The following is a 25,213-nucleotide window of genomic DNA, read 5'->3' as shown; positions in this document are numbered from 1 at the left end:
ATAGTCAGGGGTGAATTAGAGGTGGTAGGATCAGGGCAGGGCCTAGATAGGGTTAACCAGGAGACACAAATAGGGTATCAGGGCAGGGACTATATAGGGTTAATCAGGAGGTACCAATAGGGTTATCAGGGCAGGGACTATATAGGGTTAACCAGGGGTGGCAGGGACTAGGGTAAATCAGGGGTATATGGGGTCAGGGAATTACGGAGGTGGTATAGTGGTCAGGGAATCGTTGGTGGTATCGGGGGTTAATCAGGGGAATGTAGGGGAGTATATGGTAGCAGGGGGGTAAATAGGAGGATACTTAGGGTTTAAATGCTCGTTGTCCAGGGGGGCTCGTTTCGTCCAGGGATGATCCTCTCTGTCAGGTGGGCGGCCGGCTCTCTTCGACTGCTGAGCGGAGCGCCGCCCGCCTATTTAAACTTGGCGGCGCCCGCTCGCAGTCCTCCTTTTGCCGCCGTGCGCATGCGCACGGCCGGCCTGAACACGTGGGCCGGCGCGGTGATGTGACGTCACCGCGCCGGCCCGAGGATCTCGGAGCGCGCTTCCAGGGGGGGGGATCCTTTGATCCTCCCGCCTGTGAAGCGGACGCCTACCTCCGGCGCTGTAATTACAGCGCCGGAGGTCAGCCACTCACAGGGGCATGGGAACTCTTTGTTCCCATGTCTCTGTTAGGTGTACCATCTCCGGCGCGATCGGAGATGGTGACAAAGGGCAGAGGATCTCATTGATCCTCTGTCCTTTGTAGAGGCCGACGCTGGACATGATTGTCCAACGGTCGGTCTCCTCCACCCCTCCAGCAGGCAGCACGATTCCGGCATATATGCCCATAGATGCTTGGGGCACATCTATAAGCATATATGAACGGACAGTGCATATGGGGGCATAAAGGGGGCACATATATATCAAAGGGGGCAATCAAGGGGCACATATATATATATATATCAAGGGGGCATGTCAAGGGGCACATATATCAAGGGGCCACATATATATATATATATATATATCAAGGGGGCATGTCAAGGGGCACATATATCAAGGGGGCAATATCAAGGGGGCACATATATATATATAGATTAAAGGGGCACATCACATATGTACACACATGTATATATGTTTATGTATTCGCGGGCCACACTGTATGAATTCCCACAGGGGCATGGATGAGCCCCTGGGGAATATCGGAGGCGGATGGGCACAGGTGCTGGGCACATCTGCGCACATCGCCCTCTGCACCGCCAATACATACACATACATACACCCATACAACACGCTCCACCCTTCCTCAACAAGACGCGTAAGGCTTTTTCTAATATCAAGGAGAGTTTTGCTTCCGCTCCCATCTTGGTGCAACCTGATATTTCTTTACCCTTCATAGTTGAGGTTGATGCTTCTGAGGTGGGTGTGGGTGCGGTCTTGTCTCAGGGTTCCTCTCCTGCCAAATGGCGACCGTGTGCCTTTTTCTCGAAAAAACTCTCCTCCGCAGAGAGAAATTACGATGTGGGAGATAGGGAATTGTTGGCCATCAAGTTGGCTTTTGAGGAATGGCGCCATTGGCTAGAGGGAGCCAGACACCCTATTACCGTATTTACTGACCATAAAAATCTGGCCTGCTTGGAGTCAGCCAAGCGTCTGAACCCGAGACAGGCCAGATGGTCTTTGTTCTTTTCTAGGTTTAATTTTGTTGTCACGTTCCGCCCTGGAGTTAAGAATGTGAAGGCAGATGCCCTGTCACGTTGTTTTCCGGGAGGCGGGAATTTTGAAGACCCGGGTCCCATTTTGGCTGAAGGTGTGGTGGTCTCTGCTCTTTTTTCTGAATTGGAGGCAGAGGTGCAGGCAGCCCAGTCAGAGGCTCCTGATCTTTGTCCTCCTGGGAGGTTGTTTGTGCCTATCGCTTTAAGACAGAAGATTTTTAAGGAACACCACGATACGGTCCTTGCTGGGCACCCGGGGGCAAGAGCCACACTGGATCTCATCGCTCAGAGATTCTGGTGGCCTGCGCTTCGTAAGTCGGTTGAGGGTTTTGTGGCAGCCTGCGAGACTTGCGCTCGTGCCAAAGTCTCTCATTCACGGCCATCAGGTCCTCTCCTTCCCTTACCCATTCCTTCCCGTCCTTGGACACATCTGTCCATGGACTTCATAACGGACCTGCCTCGTTCCTCAGGGAAGACTGTGATTCTGGTGGTGGTGGACCGTTTTAGCAAAATGGTGCATTTCATCCCTTTTCCTGGTTTGCCCAATGCTAAGACGCTGGCGCAGGCATTTATTGATCACATTGTCAAATTGCACGGTATTCCTTCAGACATAGTCTCTGATAGGGGCACGCAGTTTGTTTCCAGATTCTGGAAGGCTTTCTGTTCTCGCTTGGGGGTTCGGTTGTCATTCTCTTCTGCTTTCCATCCGCAGTCGAATGGCCAGACAGAGCGCGTCAATCAGAATCTGGAGACATATCTGCGCTGTTTTGTGGCGGAGAATCAAGAGGATTGGTGTTCTTTTTTGTCCCTTGCTGAGTTTGCTTTAAATAACCGTCGTCAGGAGTCCTCTGATAAGTCACCATTTTTTGGTGCATATGGGTTTCATCCGCAGTTTGGGACTTTCTCGGGAGAGGGGTCTTCTGGTTTACCTGATGAGGACAGATTCTCCTCGTCTTTGTCATCTATTTGGCAAAAGATTCAGGATAATCTAAAGAGCATGAGTGAGAGATATAAGCATGTGGCAGATAAGAGACGTGTGCTTGGTCCGGACCTGAATGTTGGTGATCTGGTGTGGTTGTCTACCAAGAATATCAAATTGAAGGTTCCCTCCTGGAAGTTGGGTCCTAGGTTTATTGGGCCTTACAAAATCCTGTCTGTCATCAATCCTGTTGCCTACCGTCTTGATCTTCCTCAGACTTGGAAGATCCATAATGTTTTTCATAAGTCCTTATTGAAACCTTATGTTCAACCCATTGTACCCTCGCCTTTGCCTCCTCCTCCGATTATGGTTGATGGGAATCTTGAATTTCAGGTCTCTAGGATTGTGGATTCTCGGCTTGTCCGCGGTTCTCTCCAGTACCTTGTTCATTGGGAGGGTTATGGTCCTGAGGAGAGGATGTGGGTCCCAGTGACGGACATTAAGGCCTCTCGTCTCATCAGGGCTTTCCATAGGTCCCATCCTGAGAAGGTGGGCTCTGAGTGTCCGGAGTCCACTTGTAGAGGGAGGGGTACTGTCACAACCAGACAGCTGAGAAGCTCTGACAGAAGCCTTTCAGAACCTCCTCCTTGAGTTTCTTTGTTGTGATGTTCAGTTCCTCATCTCGTTAGCCTCTCTCAGCTGTCATGTGGTTGGACTGATTGCATCCCTTTAAATTCTGCCCCATAATGCATTACTGGGCGGCTTATACTACTTCCTGGAGTGTGCGTGCATGCTGATCTTGTTTTCCAGTCTGCTACAAAGTTAAGTGCTGAACATTTATCTGTTATTTTCTGTTTGCTGGATCCCAGGTGACCCTGACTCCCTCCGTGTCTGGTGTAGGGAGCCGGTGGTCGTGTCCCCTCACTATTGTAGGGTGTTCAGGGGTTATATAGTCGAGGTACGTGGATATGCAACCATCCACCTCTGGGATCGTTGCATAGGCTGAGCAGCCAGGGAAAGTCTCAGGTCTTGTGCAGGGGTCTCCCTTATGGTTCCTTAGCTTTGGATCCAGTGAGTCATATATGCATGTTGCTTTGTCTTGTTTCCTGTACACCGTCCGTGACAAATATATACTTTTTAAAAACGTTTTGTACAGTTTCCCCCAAATAAAAATTGTTGCAAATATTATTTTGGTAGTCCAACAAATAAGATAGTTACAACCATTTGAACCACCACGCGCGCTAAATAACAAAAAAGTGTCTGGTCATTATGGCCTTTTCGGGTCCGGTCATTCAAGCGTTAACCACAGGGCAGTATTCTAAGTGTGGTCACAATAGGATTCTGGTGTGGTCTGCAATATATAGTCACAGAAGACGCAAATATATTTTCGATCTCAGACAGTTCGGATAGTTCTATTCCGGTCTCCCGTTCCACATACCGTCTGTTAGGACGGGCACATAGATAAGCCTTGCTCTGTATGGGTAATATGGGAGTCCTGGGTATTAGACCTTAATATTGGCAGGTGGCAACATAGCAGAGATTACAACAACAGATGGAGCGGTAGGTATAGAAAGTGCAGCAGACCAGTACTTGGTAGCGTCCCTCCCGAGCTGAGCGCACTGGCCGCCGTTACCTTTCTGGCAGCCTTTACCGTGCTGAGAGGACCTGGTGAGCTCAGCCTCTGGTATAGTTTGTCATGCTGTATTCCGGTATTCTCACTAGTCCGAATTGGCGCGGAGTGGTTGCAGTTCCCGCATCCAGTGTTGGGTAGGTGATAACCTCTGTATTCAGCGTCCCACGTGTCTAGTGTTACTTGTGCTGACCTGCTGTATGGATTCCCGGTATTCAGGTCAATAGGAATGATCTGGGACCTGGAATTAATGGAAGCGCTTCCAAAATAAGAATATATCTATATTCGTCATGCGGATATCATATTATGCTTTCACCAAACGCGTTTCGAAGTCTTGACTCTGACTTCTTCATCAGTGGTAACCCACAATTTTTCATCCCAGGATTTTTAAATCCGAGCTGAGTCAAACACCGGGATGGATTTAATCCAGTTATGTCCTATTGCCCCTATTTTTGAAAGGTATCATTAAGGTATCACATAGAAATGATGCATAAAGGTAGTTCAAAGGGGGTATATAAAATGGATATATTTCCTCATCTGGTGCCATAATGTTTTCAAAAGTCCATTTGTGGTTTTATTGTGTTTTTTTGGGGAGTATCCATTATTGTTAGTTTTCTTATATTATTTTCTTATATTGTTTTCAAAGGCCAAAAGTTATATAGTTAGTTCCGCAAAGCTTTTTCTAAGGTATATATTCTACAGCAGTAGATGTGCAAAGTTAAAATATGTAGGAAGATATAAATCCACATAAAAATATATGAAGATATAAAAACATATGAAAAATATATCTATTTTATATATATATATATATATATATATATATATATATATAAATGTATAAAAAAAAATATATATATATAGTCAGAGGATGTATAGGCGGTTATACGAAAAAAGGGGGGCCCATTTATTTTTCATCCTAGCTGGCTATGCTTCTTGTTTCTGTCAATATGGGTATTTTGAATCACGCAGAGACTAAAAGCAGACACATTTATTTTTGATAAACCAGAGGACAATATAATTGTGGACAAAACAACGACAGAAACTTTTAGAGAAGTGGAAACGCTCTTACACAAAGAGTCAAAACAAATGGGAAATCAGATCCCTGACACAAATATGTAGAAAGGGGTAGGATTTCAGGTTCATGTCTATCAAAAACTCCAGCACAAGATTTCCAGAATGCAGACTTTAATAAGGAATGGGAATTTCTCTCCTGATGACACAATCTAATTGGTCATCAGGAGTTGAACTGAAATACTAAATGATACTACTGAAAAAATAAAACGATTGACAAATTCCCAAAAAACGAGGAATTCAACATCGGGCAGGACAGAGTATGTAAAAGTCTAGACAAACTCTAGCGAGAAATTATGGATAAAAAAATACAAAAATAATACAGAGAATGCACAATCCAGCAAACATCAAAAGAAACAACCAAGTTCACTGGACAATATGACACAAAGAGATAATAACACTAACGAACACACTAATACGCAAACTAGGTTCAATGTCCCCATGACAAATAAATTTTAAACCTTGACAGGGGAACAGTTTTTAGACAGGACCCCCCCCCCCCCCCAGACCACAAGTCACAAGCACGTCACCAAATCGAATACCACACTCACCCCTACACCCATACAACCTGAGGACCAGGTACACACGACAGAATTGGGAATACAGGAATCACTATTATCACAGATCACCAACACAGAACCCGCATACACAACACAAAACCAATCACAGACGGGAAATTCCACAGAAATCACAACACTAGAATAGAAGACTTTGGAGGAATCAGAGAAATTCCAAGAAATTACAACAGAAGGTAGACATAGAAAATGCACAAGACACGGTGATTAACCTTAGTACAGTGACCTTGACAGAACCGCAGAAAAAAACTTTTAAATAAGGGTCTAAAATTTGCACCAATTGATTAAATGAATAAATTTGACACGTTTATCGATATCGAAATATTTATTAGAGATTTGTATTTGAAAAAATATTTCTTAAAAAACCCCATTACCTACATTGAAAAAGACTACGATAAATACACACACACAAAGTTGAGACCTAGGTCTACTAAATTTCCGAGGCAGGAGATTAGCCACGAAATGGCCACCTTTTGTAAATGTGTGGAAACCGACTTGAGACGGATAAAGAACAAAAATCTAAGGAACAACCTATCCAATCAGGAAATACAAGCCATCAAACAGCTACAAACACAAAACAATATTACTATAAGAAATGCGGATAAGGGGGGGGGGGGGGTATTGTAATACTGGAAACAGAGAAATACAACCAGGAGTGTAACAGACAGCTGTCAGATCTTACCACCTATAAAAAATTAACAAGAGATCCGACTAAGGAATTTAATCAATCACTTATAGAGGCACAAACAATAGGATCCTTTCAAAACAGGAAGCCGAGTTCAATTAAACACACAACAAAGACTTCCTATTTTTTAAGATACATAAGGACCTCCAAAATCCGCCAGGACATCCTATTATTTCAGGCATTAACTCAATTACATCCAACTTGTCCCGGTATATTGACAGATTACTTAGGTGTTAATTTTATTTTGACACAGAACTATTTTTGCTTTGAAACCAAATTCTTTCTCCAGACCAGGGGACGGCCATGGGCACCAGGTTCGCCCCCAGCTATGCTAACCTCTTCATGTCAGAATGGGAAGACCATTATATCACACCGAGGTTGGGGGGTGAACCTGGTGCTATGGTACCGTTATATCGATGATGTCATCTTCATCTGGAGGGGCAATGAGGAAGATCTGTCGTCATTCCTACAGGATATTAATCATAATGGCATGAATATCCGTTTTTCATCAAATACCAGCAAGACTCACATTGAATTTTTGGATAGACAGCTTAAAGTAGCACAGGACAAACTTATCTGTTGTACTTACAAAAAGCCCACAGCCAGAAATAGCTATATTCTTTTCTCGAGCTGCCACTTACCTAATTGGCTCCTTAATATACCGGCACGGCAATTTAGACGTATAAAAATAAATTGCACTGACGAAGAACACTTTGAACATGAAGTCGAAGAAATGAAGGGACACTTCATGGCTAAAAACTACCCTAGAACAGAGATAGACAAGGCACTCACCACAGTTAGAAGTCTTGATAGAGAATCCTTCTTTAAGACAATGAACACTAAAACGAGTGAGGATAAAAAGGAGGATATACGTATTATCCTACCGTTTAATGTACAGCATAAACAAATCGAACAGATTTACTTGAAGACAAATTGCTAAACTCACTAATCCCCATACAATGATGGTCAGTTCGCATGGTTTGCCAACGAACACAAGGCTGCCATCTTGACTCACCCGTCCGGTGATGCACAGGTTAGCCCTTACCTGTGCCAGGAGCCGGTCTGAAATCAAATGCGGTCCCTGGGAACAGGCAGTTACGAGAACAGCCGCCGGGGGCCTTTATCGGGCTGTTCTCGGAAGTGCCTGCTCCTGGTAACCGCATTTGATTTCAGACCGGCTCGCGGCACAGGCACAGGTAAGGGCTTACCTGTACATCGCCGGACGGGTGAGTCAAGATGGCAGCCTGCATGTGTTCATTGGCGAACACTGCGAACTGGCCATCACTGTCAACATATGGCTTATACAAAAGCCCCGAACTTAGGGATCAAAGTTGCCCCTTCAGTGAAAGAAACCACATAAAAAACAAGAAAATACAATTGATAACTGGCTCCACTTTAAAGAATTCTACAGATGTAACCAATGTTGCAACCGTAGAACTACCTCTTTTCAAAAGAAAACAGAGACAATCCGTTCCACAACTAATTCATACTCACACAAAATTAAGGATTTTCTTACCTGTAGTATTGGGGTGATCTATCTGATACAGCCTGCGGGAAACAATATGTGGGAAGAACTAAGAGGACATTAAAGAAAATAATTTTGGAACACATCAACAACATTAGAATAGGTTACATCGGGGGCGTAGCTATAGGGGGTGCAGAGGTAGCAGTCGCTACCGGGCCCAGGAGCCTGAGGGGCCCAAAAACCCTTGTGCTACATACGAAACTGCCATTATAGAAAGTGCATATTGGTCTATTTACACCTCTGGCTAGAGGGAAGGGGTTAGGTCAAGAATTTGGCATGAGGGCAGGGGCGTAGCTATAGGGGGTGCAGAGGTAGCAGTCGCTACCGGGCCCAGGAGCCTGAGGGGGCCCACAGACCCTTGTGCCGCATATGAAGACACCAGTATTATAGAAAGTGCATGCTGGTCAAGTTACACCTCTGGCTGGAGGGAAGGGTTTAGGTAAAAAATTTGGCATGGGGGAGTGGGTGCCTCAGGCAGCATGAAGGCTATGTGCTCCCCTGCCACTGGCAACAAAGCACTAAGGAAAGGGCGGCCCAAGCAGAACTCTTGCACCAGGGCCCATGACCCTTTAGCTACGCCCCTGCATGAGGGGGTGCCCTTTCAATGCTATGTGCTTCCCTGCCCCTTACCAACAAGCACTAAGGGAAGGGGGGCCCAAGCTGAACTCTTGCACCAGGGCCAGTGAGCCTTTAGCTACGCCCCTGGGTTACATGAAACACTCACTCTCAAAGCATTTTAAAATTCACCACAATCAAGACCCGATGGGCATAATTTTTCTGGCAATAGAAAAAGTGACAAAACAAAACATTGGAGAGGAGGAAATTACATTAAACAAATGTCCCACTTGGAGTCGAAATATATTTTCGAATTCAACACACTCCTACCAGGAGGCCTGAATGCCGAGCTTGAACTTTTTGGCTTCGTATAGTCCTCCACAGGGGTGGGTGCCCTTGATTGACGGCGGATCGAGGTCTGGCTGTCTATCCTCACTCGGACTTGGGCCCCAAACCCCCTACTTCACTATCCCCCAGGGCCCCCCTTTTTTCGTATAACCGCCTATACATCCTCTGACTATATTTATTTTTTATATTTTTTTTATACATTTTTATATATATATTATAGATATATTTTTTATATGTGTTTATATCTTCATATATTTTTATGTGGATTTATATCTTCCTACATATTTTAACTTTGCACATCAAACTGCTGTGGCATATATACCATAGAAGAAGCTTTGCGGAACTAACTATATAACTTTTGGCCTTTGAAAACAATATAAGAAAATAATATAAGAAAACTACCAATAATGGATACTCCCCCAAAAAACGCAATAAAACCGCATATGGACTTTTGAAAAAATTATGGCACCAGATGAGGAAATATATCCATTTTATATACCCCCTTTGAACTACCTTTATGCATCATTTCTATGTGATACCTTAATGATACCTTTTTTTTATGTATATGCAAACCAGCTTCATACTAGGGGGCACCTGGCACTAAACTACTCTGGATTCAGAAAGGTGGGCCCGCGCCAGCCATATGAAGGCAGGGGCACTGGCAGTCTGGCAGAAAATAATTCATTATATTCTGAGGGGGGCAAAATGAAATATATACATTGAGAGAGGGGGCAAAAAAATGAAATATATACATTGAGAGAGGGGGCAAAAATTAAAAATATACATTGAGAGAGGGGACAAAATGGAATATATACAGTGAGAAAGGGGGCAAAATAAAATATATACATAGAGAGAGGGGAAAAATGGAATATATATGGTGAGAGGGGCAAAACAGAATATATATATTATAGGGTAATAATAAAAAATTAAACACCTATCTCTTCTATTTAATATTGTACTACAATGCATACAAACTTATAGTGGGGGTTTGGTGGGGCCCAATTCAAAGTTTGCCCTGGGGCCCATAGAACTCTAGTTACGCCACTGGGCAGCTCCTTTGGAAAATGAAAGGTGGAATCTGATTGGTTGCAATGGGCAACTAAGCCAGTTCTTCTTTACACCAGTTTGATAAATGACCCCAATTATGTCTACTGGGGTCACTATTTTTTCAGCACTATAGTACCTGGGGCATTGGGGAGCACAATGGGCACAGTATTGGGAGTGGCAGCAGGATGGCATTGTCGGGACACCAGGATGGGGAGGTTGATGGAAAAATTGAGAAATCTAATGTGTCTGTGTAGCAAACTCTGTAGAGACGCGATGCGGCTGAAAGAATTAGTCATGGAGGTCTGGGTCAAACGGAGAAGAAGAGGAAAGAGAAGGTCTACATGACAGGGTCTGCTCTCCTGAATGTAGATGCCCAATGGCATAGGTAGGTTTAACGTAGGACCGGCCTGACTGAGACCACCTTGGCGCGGGTAGGCGGGCACAGATGTGTTTTGTGCAAAATATATTGGCTGAGAGTCTCAGATTTTATCATATCAGAGTAAGGGCTTAGTCCATATAAAATGCTTGCATCTATTGTGTTAGTGCATTATTTTCCGTGATTTTTTCCATATCGGTTTTCACCCAGCTTTTCCCTAGTCCTGATGGGCAATGCTGCAGAGTTATGAACAGGCACATAAATGGCCCCCATATCTTACATTATGAGGCACATGTGTCTGGGTAATGACCCCTCTAAGAGCTGTAATGGCGGCTATATTGGTTTTCACCAAGCTTTCCCAGAGCCCTGATTGGCAAAGCTGTAGATTTGTGTACAGGTACGTAATTGCTCCCATATCTTGCAATATGAGGCACATGTGACTGGGTGATGACCCCTCTGAGAGCTGTAATAGTGGCCATATTAGTTTCCACCCAACTTTTCCAGAGCCCTGATAGGCAATTCTGCAAAGTTGTGTACATATGGGAGTAATTTAGCATTTTGGGAGAGCAGAAAGGTAGACCCGATAGTTCACCTGCTGGTTGCCAAATGAAGGTGCTACGGTATACCGAGGAGACACAGGAGACTGACATGGAGTCCTCCTGCCGTAGAGCAGTTCTCTGCTTGTTGTTATGTATACTTCTAGTATAAACCACAGTTATAGTTATGGTGTATGAATACATCATAATAACTGTCACATTGGCATTTGCCTAACCTGTGAGGTATCTGAAACAACAGAACCTGATAGAAAGATTAACCCATAGAGAACAGGACCTGGTAGAATGAGCTGATCTAACCCTTGGGAAGCTGGATTTTATTACCCAGTCAATAGAAGAAACATCTGAAGAATCTTTTGTAACCCCTTTACTCTCACAGTACAGGTATGTAAATGTTCCCAACTTCCCATATCTTACATTATGAGGGATATGTATCTGGGTAATTGCCCCTCTAAGAGTAGTAATGGCAGCCATATTGGTTTTTACCAAGCTTTTCCAGAGCCCTGATGGGCAATGAAGTGAAGTTGTGTACAGGCACATACTGTAACTGCTCCCATGTCTTTCATTATGAGGCACATGTGTCTGGGTGACAACCCCTCTAAGAGCTGTAATGGCGGCCATATTGGTTTCCACCCAGCTTTTCCAGAGCCCTGATGGGCAATGAAGTGGAGTTGTGTACAGACACATAAAAGCTCCCATATCTTACATTATGAGGCACAATGGGGGAGATTTATCAAGTTTGTGTGAAGTAGAACTGGCTTAGTTGCCCATAGCAACTAATCAGATTCCACCTTTCATTTTCCAAAGGAGCTGTGAAAAATGAAAGGAGGAATCTGATTGGTTGCTATGGGCAACTAAGCCATTTCTACTTTACACCAGTTTAATAAATCTTCCCCAAAGTGTTGGTGATGGCCCCTTTGAGAGCTGTAATGGTGGCCATATTGGTTTCCACCAGCTTTTCCAGAGCCCTGATGGGTAATGCTGTGAAGTTGTGTACAGGTACGTAAATGCTCCCATATCTTACATTTTGAGCAAACGTGTCTGGGTGATGAACCCTTTAAGAGTTGCAATGGCGGCCATATTGTTTTCCACCCAGCTTTTCCAGAGCCCTGATGGGCAATGAAGTGGAGTTGTGTACAGACACATAAATGCTCCCATATCTTACATTATGAGGCACAATGGGGGAGATTTATCAAATTTGTGTAAAGTAGAACTGGCTTAGTTGCCCATAGCAACCAATCAGATTCCACCTTTCATTTTCCAAAGGAGTTGTGAAAAATGAAAGGAGGAATCTGATTGGTTGTTATGGGCAACTAAGCCATTTCTACTTTACACCAGTTTAATAAATCTTCCCCAAAGTGTTGGTGATGGCCCCTTTGAGAGCTGTAATGGTGGCCATATTGGTTTCCACCGCTTTTCCAGAGCCCTGATGGGAAATGCTGCAAAGTCGTGTACAGGTATGTAATTGCTCCCATATCTTACATTATGAGGCACATGTGTCTGGGTGATGACCCCTCTGAGAAGTGGTTGTGACTAAATACTATCCTCCGTAAGGACCTGGTCCTTACCAGTGATAGGAAATAGCCGGCTCAGTGTGAGCTGTCTATTTCCTATCACCGGTAAGGACCTTTTTGCCCCCTAGTGGTCAGGTCCTGAACTGAAAGGGTATTTAGCCAGTTCACAGTGAGTTGGCTAAATCCTATACTCCATAAGGACCTGGTCCTTACGAGTGACTCTACAGGAGCTGGCTATTTCCCATCATTTGTAGGGACCTCTTCTGCCACGTTGATCTGGGTATTGAACTGTGTTAGGATTTGGTTGCTTCTCAATGACTTGGCTAAATCCCCTTGTCTATTAAGACCTGGTCATTACCTATGTCCAGTAACACAGCTTCTACATAAATGCAGTGTTATAGTATACAATAAAGTTATATAGGTGACTATTGTAGAATAAGCCTCGTTTACGTTTATTTTCACTTCTGAAAAATCATGTGACTTCTGAGCACTTGTCTCTGCAGAAATATCCGGTCCTGTGATATTCATGGTAAAGCTCTTTGCAGAAACATCTGGTCATGTGATCTCTGTACTTTCCTAGAAGTTAAAGGGGTTATCTGATATCGAAAATATCCCTGCCAATGCCCGGGCCCCTTGTATGGATTATACTTACCAGCTCAGTGGAACCCGCGTCGCTCTGGATCCCTGCATGGCCGTTGCTGCATCTCCCTGTCGCTCGGATCAAAACATCCAGTGACGGGGGGGAGCAGCCAATAACAGGCAGCAACGGTGACCAGACCCAAGTGGCCTGCTATTGCCTGCTCTCCCCGTCGCCGGATATTTTGATCTGAGTGACGGGGAGATGTAGCGGCGGCCATGCAGAGATCCGGAGTGACGCGGGTGCCCTGAGCACGTAAGTATAATCCATACAAGAGGCCCGGGCATTGGCGGGGAAAATTTCGATATCAGATAATCCCTTTAACATTATTTGTTTAAAAAACTTATTTGAAATTCCCTATATTCTCAAAAGGACCTTTTCCATCTATTATGTACTAGGAAGAATTTACACTGCTGAGGTCCTTTTCAAGGACAGGATTTAGCAGACTCACACTGAAGTGACTATTTCCCGTACCCCAAAAGGACCTTTTCCATCTATTATGTACTAGGAAGAATTCATACTGCTGAGGTCCTTTTCAAGGACAGGATTTAGCCAACTCACACTGAAGTGACTATTTCTCGGCCAGTATGTAAATAGCCAACTTTGTAGGAAGGGGCAAAATCTGAGGGTGACGTCACTGTCAGAGGTAACATCATGCGGCTGCGAGATGATGCTTTCCACATTTTCATCTCCTTCCTATAATGACAGCCGGCCAACAGCATGTGGAGTCACTGGTTGATACAGGCTGGTGCCGAGTCTGGCAGTGCTGCCGTCGCTACGGCCGCTGACATTACTGGTGGATGATGTGGGTATTCCTCCTTTATCCTGTCCTTTGTCATTTTCTGCTGCCAAACATATCCTAATCAAACTTACCTCCATTTCCTACTAAACCCCAAATTTCAGTCTATGATGCAAGAATCGAATTTCCTTTACTACAAGCAATATTCCAGTGTACGGTTTTATTTTAAATATGCAGATAAAAATGCAATATTGAAATGTAAGTTTTCTCAAATACGCACCAAAATGGCGTGTGATGAGTACCTGCTGTATAAAATGCAGTTTTTGGCTGGTTCTGCTGTAAATACAGGGTGCACAGTCACTACAGTGTCAGTTTTCTTTTGCACAGATAGATGGGGGGAGAATTTGTGAATGTGATGCGGTCCGGTCAGTGACACTCACAGCCTGTGTAAATGGATGCTGTGACCCTGCCTGGCACACTGTGCAGAAACTGCAGGGATGACAGTGGAAATGGCTCATGTGTCTCTCCTGGTATTGACTTTGGTGTCATTTGGTTCTTGATTTGTGTCTGCTGGTTCCATGTGTTTTTGTCTGTCCGGGCTCGTCCGTTTTTACCCGCTTTTGGCCGATCTGTCACTAGTTAGTCAATTTGACCCCACTCTACCTCTTAAGGAGGGACTGTGGACTAGGAAGGATCGTTAGGGTAAGGAAGCATCAGAATTGGCCTTTCTAAGACACATGATTAAAGAATTGTACAATGCAGGGAGTCCCATCGTAGCAGTAGATGCTGCTCCCTAGTAGTAAAGGTCACCAAGGCTGTTTAATGTGTGTCTGTTACATCATACATAGGCCCTGATTTATCAGAACTCCAGAATTCTGGCATCAAAAAGTCTAAAAATTTGCCTTTTATTCATTTTTACACCACTCACTCCAGTTTTGTAATATGGGTGGAAAAGTGGGTGTGGCTAGCTATGTTAATGAGTTTCACTCCAGATTTAGGCTCCATTCACATGTCCGCCATTCCGTTCCGCATTTTGCGGAACGGAATTGGGGACCCGATCATTTCTATGGGGCTGCACATCGTGTGCGGCCCCATAGAAATGAATGGGTCTGGATCCGGAAATGCGGACCTGCACTTCCGGGTCCGCAATTCCAATCCCGAAAAAATAGAACATGTCCTATTCTTGTCCGCAATTGCGGACAAGAATAGGCATTTTCTATTAAGTGCCGGCGGAATGCACATTGCCGATGTCTGTGTTTTGCGGATCCGTGAATCCGCAAAACACACACGGATGTGTGAATGGACCCTTATCATTGCGACTTTTTTTAAAAGTCGCAATCTCACTCCAGGAGGAGGGAGGAATAGGAAATCTGGAGGAGCTTCTCTAGACAGAAGCGCCACATTTATCAGACAACCTGTGACATGTGATAAATGTGGAATAAGGTACAGCACAGACTCGTCCTCCTCATCATACATTCCCCCCATAGTGTGCCATCAGAGACATGCACGGCTACCGGTCCCAAAGTATATAGTTATTTAAAAAAATAAAAATAAAACTGGATAATTTACCCAAAAAAATTGAAGACAATTATTTGAAATGTTTACATATTTTATTCATCTAACATAGTAACATAGTACATAAGGCCGAAAAAAGACATTTGTCCATCCAGTTCGGCCTGTCATCCTGCAAGTTGATCCAGAGGAAGGCAAAAAAAATAACTGTGAGGTAGAAGCCAATTTTCCCCACTTTACGGGAATAAAAAATTCCTTCCCGACTCCAATCAGGCAATCAGAATAACTCCCTGGATCAACGACCCCTCTGAAACATAACATTTATTTAACCACAAATAATGGTTCTCCCTATAAAAAGAAATAAAAAAACGTATGTTTTAAAAGGAGTCTGTCAGCAGGTAACACATTGTGGGGCACGTCACACTCTTTCAAACAGGACCTTTTTTTTTATCTGGTCAGATGCTCCCACATTGAGAAATTCTGACTTTTAGGGCTCATGCACATATGTGCCGGCCGTTCCGTGCGCAGCAAATTGCTGTCCCCAATGCACAGGCAACGTCTGTGCGGCTTGAGCAGATCTGTCCGCACTGCTAAAAAAAAAAAAAAGTAGAACAAGTTTTTGCGGCGCAGAGGCACAGACAGAAAACCCACGGAAGCGCTCCATGGTGCGTAGGATCGGGGACCCATTCAGTGCACAAACGCTGAGCTCTTATCAATAGGAAAATGAGTTTCCAAGTGCTATTCTGTGCTTTCCCTCAGATGCAAGAGGTAAAAGGAAACAACCGAGTAGCACTGTCACATTCGTGTAAGCATGCAACATAGGGGCGGTATAGTATTTATGGCGCTGAGAAGCCATTATAGCATGAGGAGAGCAGATCCAGGGTTATTCTCGGTTTTGGATAGCACTTTCACACTCAATTGCATAATGATACTACGCATAATTTTTCTTCATTGGAACGTGGGATCAAGTAGTAGAAAATTGCAGCACACAGTATTTTTCTTTGCCGTTAGGTTATGTTTTAATCGTATATTATCATATGATCATCATGATATACAATTACAGAGTATATAAGACAGTCATGTACAAATCAATGTGGCGACCGGACGTTTCGGCGGTCTATAATCTGTAGCTGGCTTCCTGTAGTAGGTGGCGCTGGAACATGGGATCAGCGTAACAATTTTGTACCATTTGTATCGGTGCGCAGAGCCTACCAGCCTGTGGACTTTTAGTGATGAGCGGCAGGGGTCATAGTCGAATTCGCAATATTTCGCGAAATATTTTGTAGAATATTCGCAAATTCGAATATTCGTTATATTCTACGATTTTTTTTACTCGAAAAATCGGCAAGGTAATGATCGTGTAATATGCGAATTTTCATAATGCGAATTTTTGTTATGTGATTTTTTTTGAATATTCCTAATATTCTAAAACAAGAATATATAGCAATATAGCGAATATTCGAAAAAAACTAATATAGAGCAATTTAGCTAATATAGTGCTATAATCTTCTTTGTCTAATAGTTGTAATTTTTTTCTCATCTGAAGTTCAGATTGGAAAAAAATTACAACTATAAAAAAAAAGATTATAGCACTATATTAGCTAAATTGCTCTATATTCGTTATTTTTTCGAATATTCGCTATATTGCTATAACTTTGCTTTTTCAAATATTCGTAATATTCTAAAACAAGAATATATAGCAATATAGCGAATATTCAAAAAAAAATGAATATAGAGCAATTTAGCTAATATAGTGCTATAATCTTTTTTTTTATAGTTGTAATTTTTTTCCAATCTGAACTTCAGATGAGAAAAAAATTACAACTATTAGACAAAGAAGATTATAGCACTATATTAGCTAAATTGCTCTATATTCTTTTTTTTCGAATAATCTATATATTGCTATATATTCTTGTTTTAGAATATTACGAATATTTGAAAAAACGAAGTTATAGCAATATAGCGAATATTTGGAAAAAAAAACGAATATAGAGCTATTTAGCTAATATAGTGCTATAATCTTCTTTGTCCAATAGTTGTAAGTTGAAAAATTTGCTATAAAAAAATTCGCATTACAAAAATTCGCAAACAACACTACTCCTAAAGTCAAATATACTGCAGCCTTCCTATTGGCCCACAAGCTAGAAGCAGGGAGGGATCATGTGTACTGATAAAAAAAAAAAAACAACGAATATTCGAAATGCCGAATATATATCACTATTCGAAATATTCGCGAATTTTCGAAGTACCTATATTTGCGATAAAAATAATATTCGTGATCAACACTAGTGGACTTAGTGTACCCGCTGGAATCCGACTGACGGCCTTTACATTTGTAAAGTGCTATAAAAGGTAAATGTAATTACTGCCAAAAACACATTCCCATTGGACCTACACAATAATACAATTTAATGCAATAAAACAAAAACTGTTGTCCATAAAGAGAGATGGTACCCCCAAATCCTGCCCTAGGCCTCTCAGCCAGTTAAAGGGGTCCTCTCACATCAGCACATAGCATTTAATACAAGGCCCTTCCTAATGTGCGGTGATTCTCCATGCTGCCTCCACTGCTGGCTGGATTCATTTTCCCTTCACAGACAAAAAAGCCTTGTGTGCAGCACTTTTTTTGTCTGGTATAAAGACAGGATCCTGAACAGACACTGAACGGACTCCATCATAGTCGGCGGAGTCTGTTCAGCTTCTTCCCTGTCAGTTAGTCCGGGTTCACATTAGGGTTGGCCGGTATGCCACGGTATTAAGAAACAGCGAATGTCAGTATAATGTCACCTTGTGGCTGCTGCCCCGGACAGTGCCCCATTGCCATACAGTATAATGTCTCCTTATGGCCCCCATACAGTATAACGTCTCCTTGTGGCTGCCCCTATAGAGTATAACGTCTCCTTGTGACCCCCATAGAGTATAATGTCTCCTTGTGGCCCCCATACAGTATAATGTCTCCTTGTGGCCCCCATACAGTATAATGTCTCCTTATGGCCCCCATACAGTATAACGTCTCCTTGTGGCTGCCCCCATACAGTATAATGTCTCCTTGTGGCTGCCCCCATACAGTATAACGTCTCCTTGTGGCCCCCATACAGTATAATGTCTCCTTGTGGCCCCCATACAGTATAATGTCTCCTTATGGCCCCCATACAGTATAATGTCTCCTTGTGGCCCCCATACAGTATAATGTCTCCTTATGGCCCCCATACAGTATAATGTCTCCTTGTGGCTGCCCCCATACAGTATAACGTCTCCTTGTGGCCCCCATACAGTATAATGTCTCCTTGTGGCCCCCATACAGTATAATGTCTCCTTGTGGCCCCCATACAGTATAATGTCTCCTTGTGGCCCCCATACAGTATAATGTCTCCTTGTGGCTGCTGCCCCTATAGAGTATAACGTCTCCTTGTAGTCCCCATATAATGGAACTCCATGGTGACGGATGCCACAGTACGGCATCTGTCTGAGGCATCCGTTAATGTACACGGTTTTTGTGTATGTTGAACGTATGACAAAAACCCACCCTTACTGCCCGATCCAGCACTTCTGTTATTTTTGTTGCTCTCCTCATCTAATAGAGCAGAACAGAAATAAATAGCGGCGCTGTGAACGTGATAAAGTCCAGTCCAATATAGCGGATCCTCCCTGTACTTTACCACTTGGCTTTAATAGCCTGAATTTACTACTTGCATCACACACGACCATCAGTTCGTAAGGTACAGTGTGTCCGGTGCGATGTGCGTGAGGTGTATGTGGTGCAGTGTGCGCTGTATGAGGTGCATGTGGTGCAGTGTGTGATGTATGAGGTGTATGTGGTGCAGTGTGTGATGTATGAGGTGTATGTGGTGCAGTGTGTGCTGTGTGAGGTGCATGTGGTGCAGTGTGTGCTGTATGAGGTGCATGTGGTGCAGTGTGTGATGTATGAGGTGTATGTGGTGCAGCGTGTGATGTGTGAGGTGTATGTGGTGCAGTGTGCGCTGTATGAGGTGTATGTGGTGCAGTGTGTGCTGTGTGAGGTGCATGTGGTGCAGTGTGTGATGTGTGAGGTGTATGTGGTGCAGTGTGTGCTGTATGAGGTGCATGTGGTGCAGTGTGTGATGTATGAGGTGTATGTGGTGCAGTGTGTGATGTATGAGGTGTATGTGGTGCAGTGTGTGCTGTATGGGGTGTATGTGGTGCAGTGTGTGCTGTGTGAGGTGTATGTGGTGCAGTGTGTGATGTGTGAGGTGTATGTGGTGCAGTGTGTGATGTGTGAGGTGTATGTGGTGCAGTGTGTGATGTGTGAGGTGTATGTGGTGCAGTGTGTAATGTGTGAGGTGTATGTGGTGCAGTGTGTGATGTGTGAGGTGTATGTGGTGCAGTGTGTGATGTGTGAGGTGTATGTGGTACAGTGTGTGATGTATGTGGTGTATGTGGTGCAGTGTGTGCTGTGTGAGGTGTATGTGGTACAGTGTGTGATGTATGTGGTACAGTGTGTGATGTATGTGGTGTATGTGGTACAGTGTGTGCTGTGTGAGGTGTATGTGGTGCAGTGTGTGATGTATGTGGTACAGTGTGTGATGTATGTGGTGTATGTGGTACAGTGTGTGCTGTGTGAGGTGTATGTGGTGCAGTGTGTGCTGTGTGAGGTGTATGTGGTACAGTGTGTGATGTATGTGGTGTATGTGGTACAGTGTGTGATGTATGTGGTGTATGTGGTACAGTGTGTGCTGTGTGAGGTGTATGTCGTGCAGTGTGTGCTGTGTGAGGTGTATGTGGTGTTGTGTGTGATCTATGAGGTGTATGTGGTGCAGTGTGATGATGATCACACACTGCACCACATACATTGATAGATTATACACTGCTGTCACCTTGTTCTGCGTGTCTGGGATGTAGTCTTCAGCTCCACCGCCGCCATACTTGCCGGGGTCCTTGGGAAGCGTGCCTGGAACTCCTTACTATAGCAACCCCAGTAAATAATCTCACACAGCAGCCCCCCCAGTAAATAATCTCACACAGCAGCCCCCCCCCCAGTTTATAATCTCACACAGCAGCCCCCCAGTATATAATCTCACACAGCAGCCTCCCCAGTATATAATCTCACACAGCAACCCCCCCCAGTATATAATCTCACACAGCAACCCCCCCAGTATATAATCTCACACATCAGCCCCCCAGTATATAATCTCACACAGCATCCCCCAGTATATAATCTCACACAGCAGCCCCCCTAGTATATAATCTCACACAGCAGCCCCCCAGTATATAATCTCACACAGCAGCCCCCCCCCAGTATATAATCTCACACAGCAGCCCCCACAGTATATAATCTCACACAGCAGCCCCCACAGTATATAATCTCACACAGCAGCCCCCCCAGTATATAATCTGACACAGCAGCCCCCACAGTATATAATCTCACACAGCAGCCCCCACAGTATATAATCTCACACAGCAGCCCCCCCCCCAGTATATAATCTCACACAGCAGCCCCCACAGTATATAATCTCACACAGCAGCCCCCACAGTATATAATCTCACACAGCAGCCCCCCAGTATATAATCTCACACAGCATTCTCACAGTATATAATCTCACACAGCAGCCCCCCCCCCCAGTATATAATCTCACACAGCAGCCCGCACAGTATATAATCTCACACAGTATTCTCACAGTATATAATCTCACACAGCAGCCCCCCCCCCCAGTATATAATCTCACGCAGCAGCCCCCACAGTAAATAATCTCACACAGCAGCCCCCCCAGTATATAATCTCACACAGCAGCCCCCCTGTATATAATCTCACACAGCATCACCCCCAGTATATAATCTCACACAGCAGCCCCCACAGTATATAATCTCGGACAGCAGACCCCCTAGTATATATTCTCACACAGCAGCCCCCCTCCCCAGCATACAATATCACACGGAAGCCCCCCTCCCCAGCATATAATCTCACACAGCAGACCCCCTCCCCAGCATACAATATCACACGGAAGCCCCCCCCCCCCCCTTCCCAGCATATAATCTCACACAGCAGACCCTCTAGTATATAATCTCACACAGCAGCCCCCAGTATATAATCTTACACAGCAGCCCCTCCTCCCCCCAATTAAGGGAGAGTGAGATGGAGTCCATTATTGAATTAATAATCTCATGAAAGTTAATTAAATCTTCTTCTGGTCTCTGCCAAACACAGAAAACCTCATCAATATATCGAACCCAACAACGGACATGCTTTTAAAACACTTGAAGTGGTTAATATAAAGGACACCAAAGGTGGGCGCAACGTTACAACCCATCGCTGTCCCAGATACCTGTAGGTAAAATTGATCTTCAAAAAGAGAATAATTGTGCTTGAGTACAAAAGACAGTAAAGACAGAATAAATTGTTGTTCACTAGATGAGAACTCATCCTCTTGACGTGGAGATTCCTGGACGCACTCAATACCCTCTAATGTCGGGATATTGGTTTACAAACTGGCCACATCCATCGTGACCGGGAGACAATCCTTCCAGTCCAGATGTATGTTCTGAATTTGATCTAAGAAGTCTGTGGTGTCTTGAATAAAGGATTTGCCTTTCTGAGCATAGGGTCTTCGTAGACAATCTAACATCTTAGCTGCTGGTTGAAAGATAGAATCACAACCGGAAACTATAGCTCTCCCTGGGGGGTGTTCCCTATTTTTATGAACATTAGGTAATATGTATATTACCGGAACACGTGGGTATTTAGGGGTGAGAAAATCGGCCACTTTTTTGTTTATTATCCCATTTTTAGGAGCTTCATTACCGATAGTTCATTTGAAAACTCCTTGGTGGGATCATAGTCTATAGGTAAATAGGTGCTGTGGTCCATCAATTGGCGTAGGATCTCTCCCCTGTAGTCAGTTCTATTCATTACTACTATACCTGAACCCTTGTCCGCTGGCTTTATGACTATACCTCTATCTTTGCTTAAATTTGTGAGAGCACATGATAGTCCTTTGGACATATTATGTCTTACCTTCTTGGTGAGTATGTTTTTTTTCCCAAGATCTTGAGGTCCTATTGTACCCGAGAGATGTAAGACTCCACAATGTCATATTTTTTTGGGAGGTATATAGTTGCTTGGAGGTTTACAGCTTTTAATGCGGTCTTGGAAAGGAGATGGAGCATTGTTATTCCTGGTGGTCCAGGTGGGTCTTTCAATTTCAATATATGCTTGTAGTCTAATTGATATGAAGAATCTGGGCATTTCCTTGTCTAGTAGGTACGGGTTAGTGAAGTTGCTTGATATGAATCCTAAACCTAAATTCAATGCAGACATTTCGTCAGTCATTAGGGATTTCTCGGATAGATTGATTACGAGATTGTCAATATCTTCTATGTTTTCATTAGTATTTATATCTGGTCCCTGTTGGTGGATCTGGTCCTGATGGGTTCTCTCGATTGTTGATAGTAGCCTTGTCCTCCTCTTGTGTTTCTTCCCCGCCCTCCTTTGCGGCCTCTTCGTCTGGTTCTCACAGAATCTATGTCTAGAAAATAAATTTCACCACTGACGCTGGAAGAGCCCGATTTTCTAATGGCGGCTAGTCCTGGTGTTGGGTAGTTCTGACATACAGTGTGGTACACTTGATTGTTGGCGTAATCTTGTACGTTTCTCTGGAACTTGGATCTCTTACGGTCCTCAAGGTTACGTCTGAAAAAATTTCTTTTTGTGAGATGTTTTTTCTGATAGTTGTAGTTTCTTCTGTGGATAGTGCGTGCAATAAGCTCTGTTCAAGTGTACTAATTTCTTCTTTAGTTTTCTTGATTTCTGCACGGACACGTTCAAGGATGCGTAGGATAATGTCAAATGATGCTTTGTTCAGTATCCTTTCGAACTGAAGACAGAACTCTGAATCTTCAGAAAATAACGTTGGTCTTAGATTAGACCGTAGGCCTCTAGGTATGATTCCGCCAGAGTGTCCATATGTAATTCCAATGATATGGATATTTTGTGGGTTCTTTCTAATGATTTCACGGATACCCTTGGATTGGTACTGGAAAGAAATTCATTAGAAGCTGTAATGGTTGATGTAATTCTTCTAGCGTCTTTCTCTGAAAACGAAAAAACTCCACTATTGTCACGTTGTGAGCTTGTACTTAATAACGACATTGAGGAAAATAGGTATGCCAGTGGTGGTGCACGTGAGACGATGATGGAGAATAATTCAATAGTATAATCCCAAATAGTCACAGCACTCAGCAATAGTCTGGCTAATTTTAGGGTGATCGTCACGATTCTGTTCCTGACTCCACCTAAGGATCCACACTTGTAATATATGCAAATAGACAGCACTCCAAATGGTAGATATGCAAATGAGTGTATTTATTCAGCCAGACATGGTGGTGCACAACGATACAACGTTTCGGGCTAGAAGAAAGACCTTCACCAGGCTGGTGTACAAAGAAGAAAAAGAAAATAGAAGCAAATCAATCCATGATTCAAAGACATCATACATATACAGTACAGGTAGATATCACGCTAGTAATTAAATTTATAAATAATCACCATGAGCATATTTAACAAAATTCTGAATGGTAAACAAAAGTTATTACAATACATAGAGCACACTAATTTAAATAGCTGTGCAGATACCAGAGGGCTGAAATAGGGGCAAGACAATAAGGAACAGTAGTGGAGAGTGAGGTAAAGGGGAAGGTTGCGTCCACAGACTGGGGTAGTTAGCAGGAACGCTAATAGCAGGTGTGAGAAAGAAAATAGGTATAACAACATAAAAGCTCTTACCTAGATTGTGATCAGGGTAAGGGAAAGCCGGCGTTACATTGAGGATGGTGGGCGCCATCTTAAATACCGGAAAAGGTGAGCGTCAGCAGCGTGGGGTGGGTGCAACGAGTGCGCGCAAGCGCGCTATGAATGGAGCCAGGGTCTACAGAACGGGCCTCAAGGTTGCGGTGTGCAGGCGCAGTGGGCCAGGCAGCTGATCGGGCCTCCAGGTAGCAGAGCACAGGCGCAGTGGGCCGGAGAGATGAAAGAGCGCCGGCAAGGTATTTTTAGGGAACTAACATGATGATATATGAAACCTCAAGTTACAACCCATGAGGGTAACCCTGGATATGAAAACAACCTGGTAATCGGAAATTAACAATGCTACATAAGCTGGAAGGCTAGACCAATTGGACCGTGGGACGTGCTATTGGATGACCCCGGCCCTATGGAGAGAAAGAGAATAAAAACATTAGACACATTGTAACTAGAAGACTATTAAATAGCGTATCAACACAAAGGTAAAAGAGCATGATTAATCCCAACAATATTCTCTGTTGAGTCCAGACAGTTGTAATGTAATCAAGCGGTGGATCCACGCCCTTTATCTCTCCTGAAGAAGCAATTCACAGTCCCTCCAGGGAGAGCTATAGTTTCCGGATGTGATTCTATCTTCCAACCAGCAGCTAAGATGTTAGATTGTCTACGAAGACCCTATGCTCAGAAAGGTAAATCCTTTATTCAAGACACCACAGACTTCTTAAATGAAATTCAGAACATACATCTGGACTGGAAGGATTGTCTCCCGGTCACGATGGATGTGGCCAGTTTGTACACCAATATCCCGACATTAGAGGGTATTGAGTGCGTCCAGGAATCTCCACGTCAAGAGGATGACTTCTCATCTAGTGAACAACAATTTTTTCTGTCTTTGAAGATCAATTTCACCTACAGGTATCTGGGACAGCGATGGGTTGTAACGTTGCGCCCACCTTTGCTGTCCTTTATATGAACCACTTTGAAGAAAAAGTGGTACACACACATCAATTGTTTCAAAAGCATGTCCGTTGTTGAGTTCGATATATTGATGATGATTTC

General features: G+C 43.8%; 1 protein-coding gene across 3 annotated transcripts in view; it reads left to right on the top strand.

Annotated features, from left to right (window-relative positions):
- TMEM269 (transmembrane protein 269) overlaps window positions 1-25,213 on the top strand; it is a 132,634-nt gene that overhangs the window by 72,661 nt on the left and 34,760 nt on the right. Inside the window, exon 1 of one of the 3 annotated variants that reach the window (XM_044282437.1) lies at window positions 22,310-23,860. The exons of the other annotated variants lie outside the window; for them this stretch is intronic. Coding sequence (XP_044138372.1) covers window positions 23,692-23,860 — 169 coding nt within the window. The 5' untranslated portion in view covers window positions 22,310-23,691. Of the gene's footprint in view, window positions 1-22,309; window positions 23,861-25,213 lie in introns of those variants that run through there. 3 annotated transcript variants of the gene reach the window in all.

Source organism: Bufo gargarizans, chromosome 2 (genome assembly GCF_014858855.1).
Source record: "Bufo gargarizans isolate SCDJY-AF-19 chromosome 2, ASM1485885v1, whole genome shotgun sequence".
In the NCBI taxonomy this organism is placed as follows: domain Eukaryota; kingdom Metazoa; phylum Chordata; class Amphibia; order Anura; family Bufonidae; genus Bufo; species Bufo gargarizans.
This window is presented reverse-complemented; position numbering and strand designations above follow the sequence as displayed.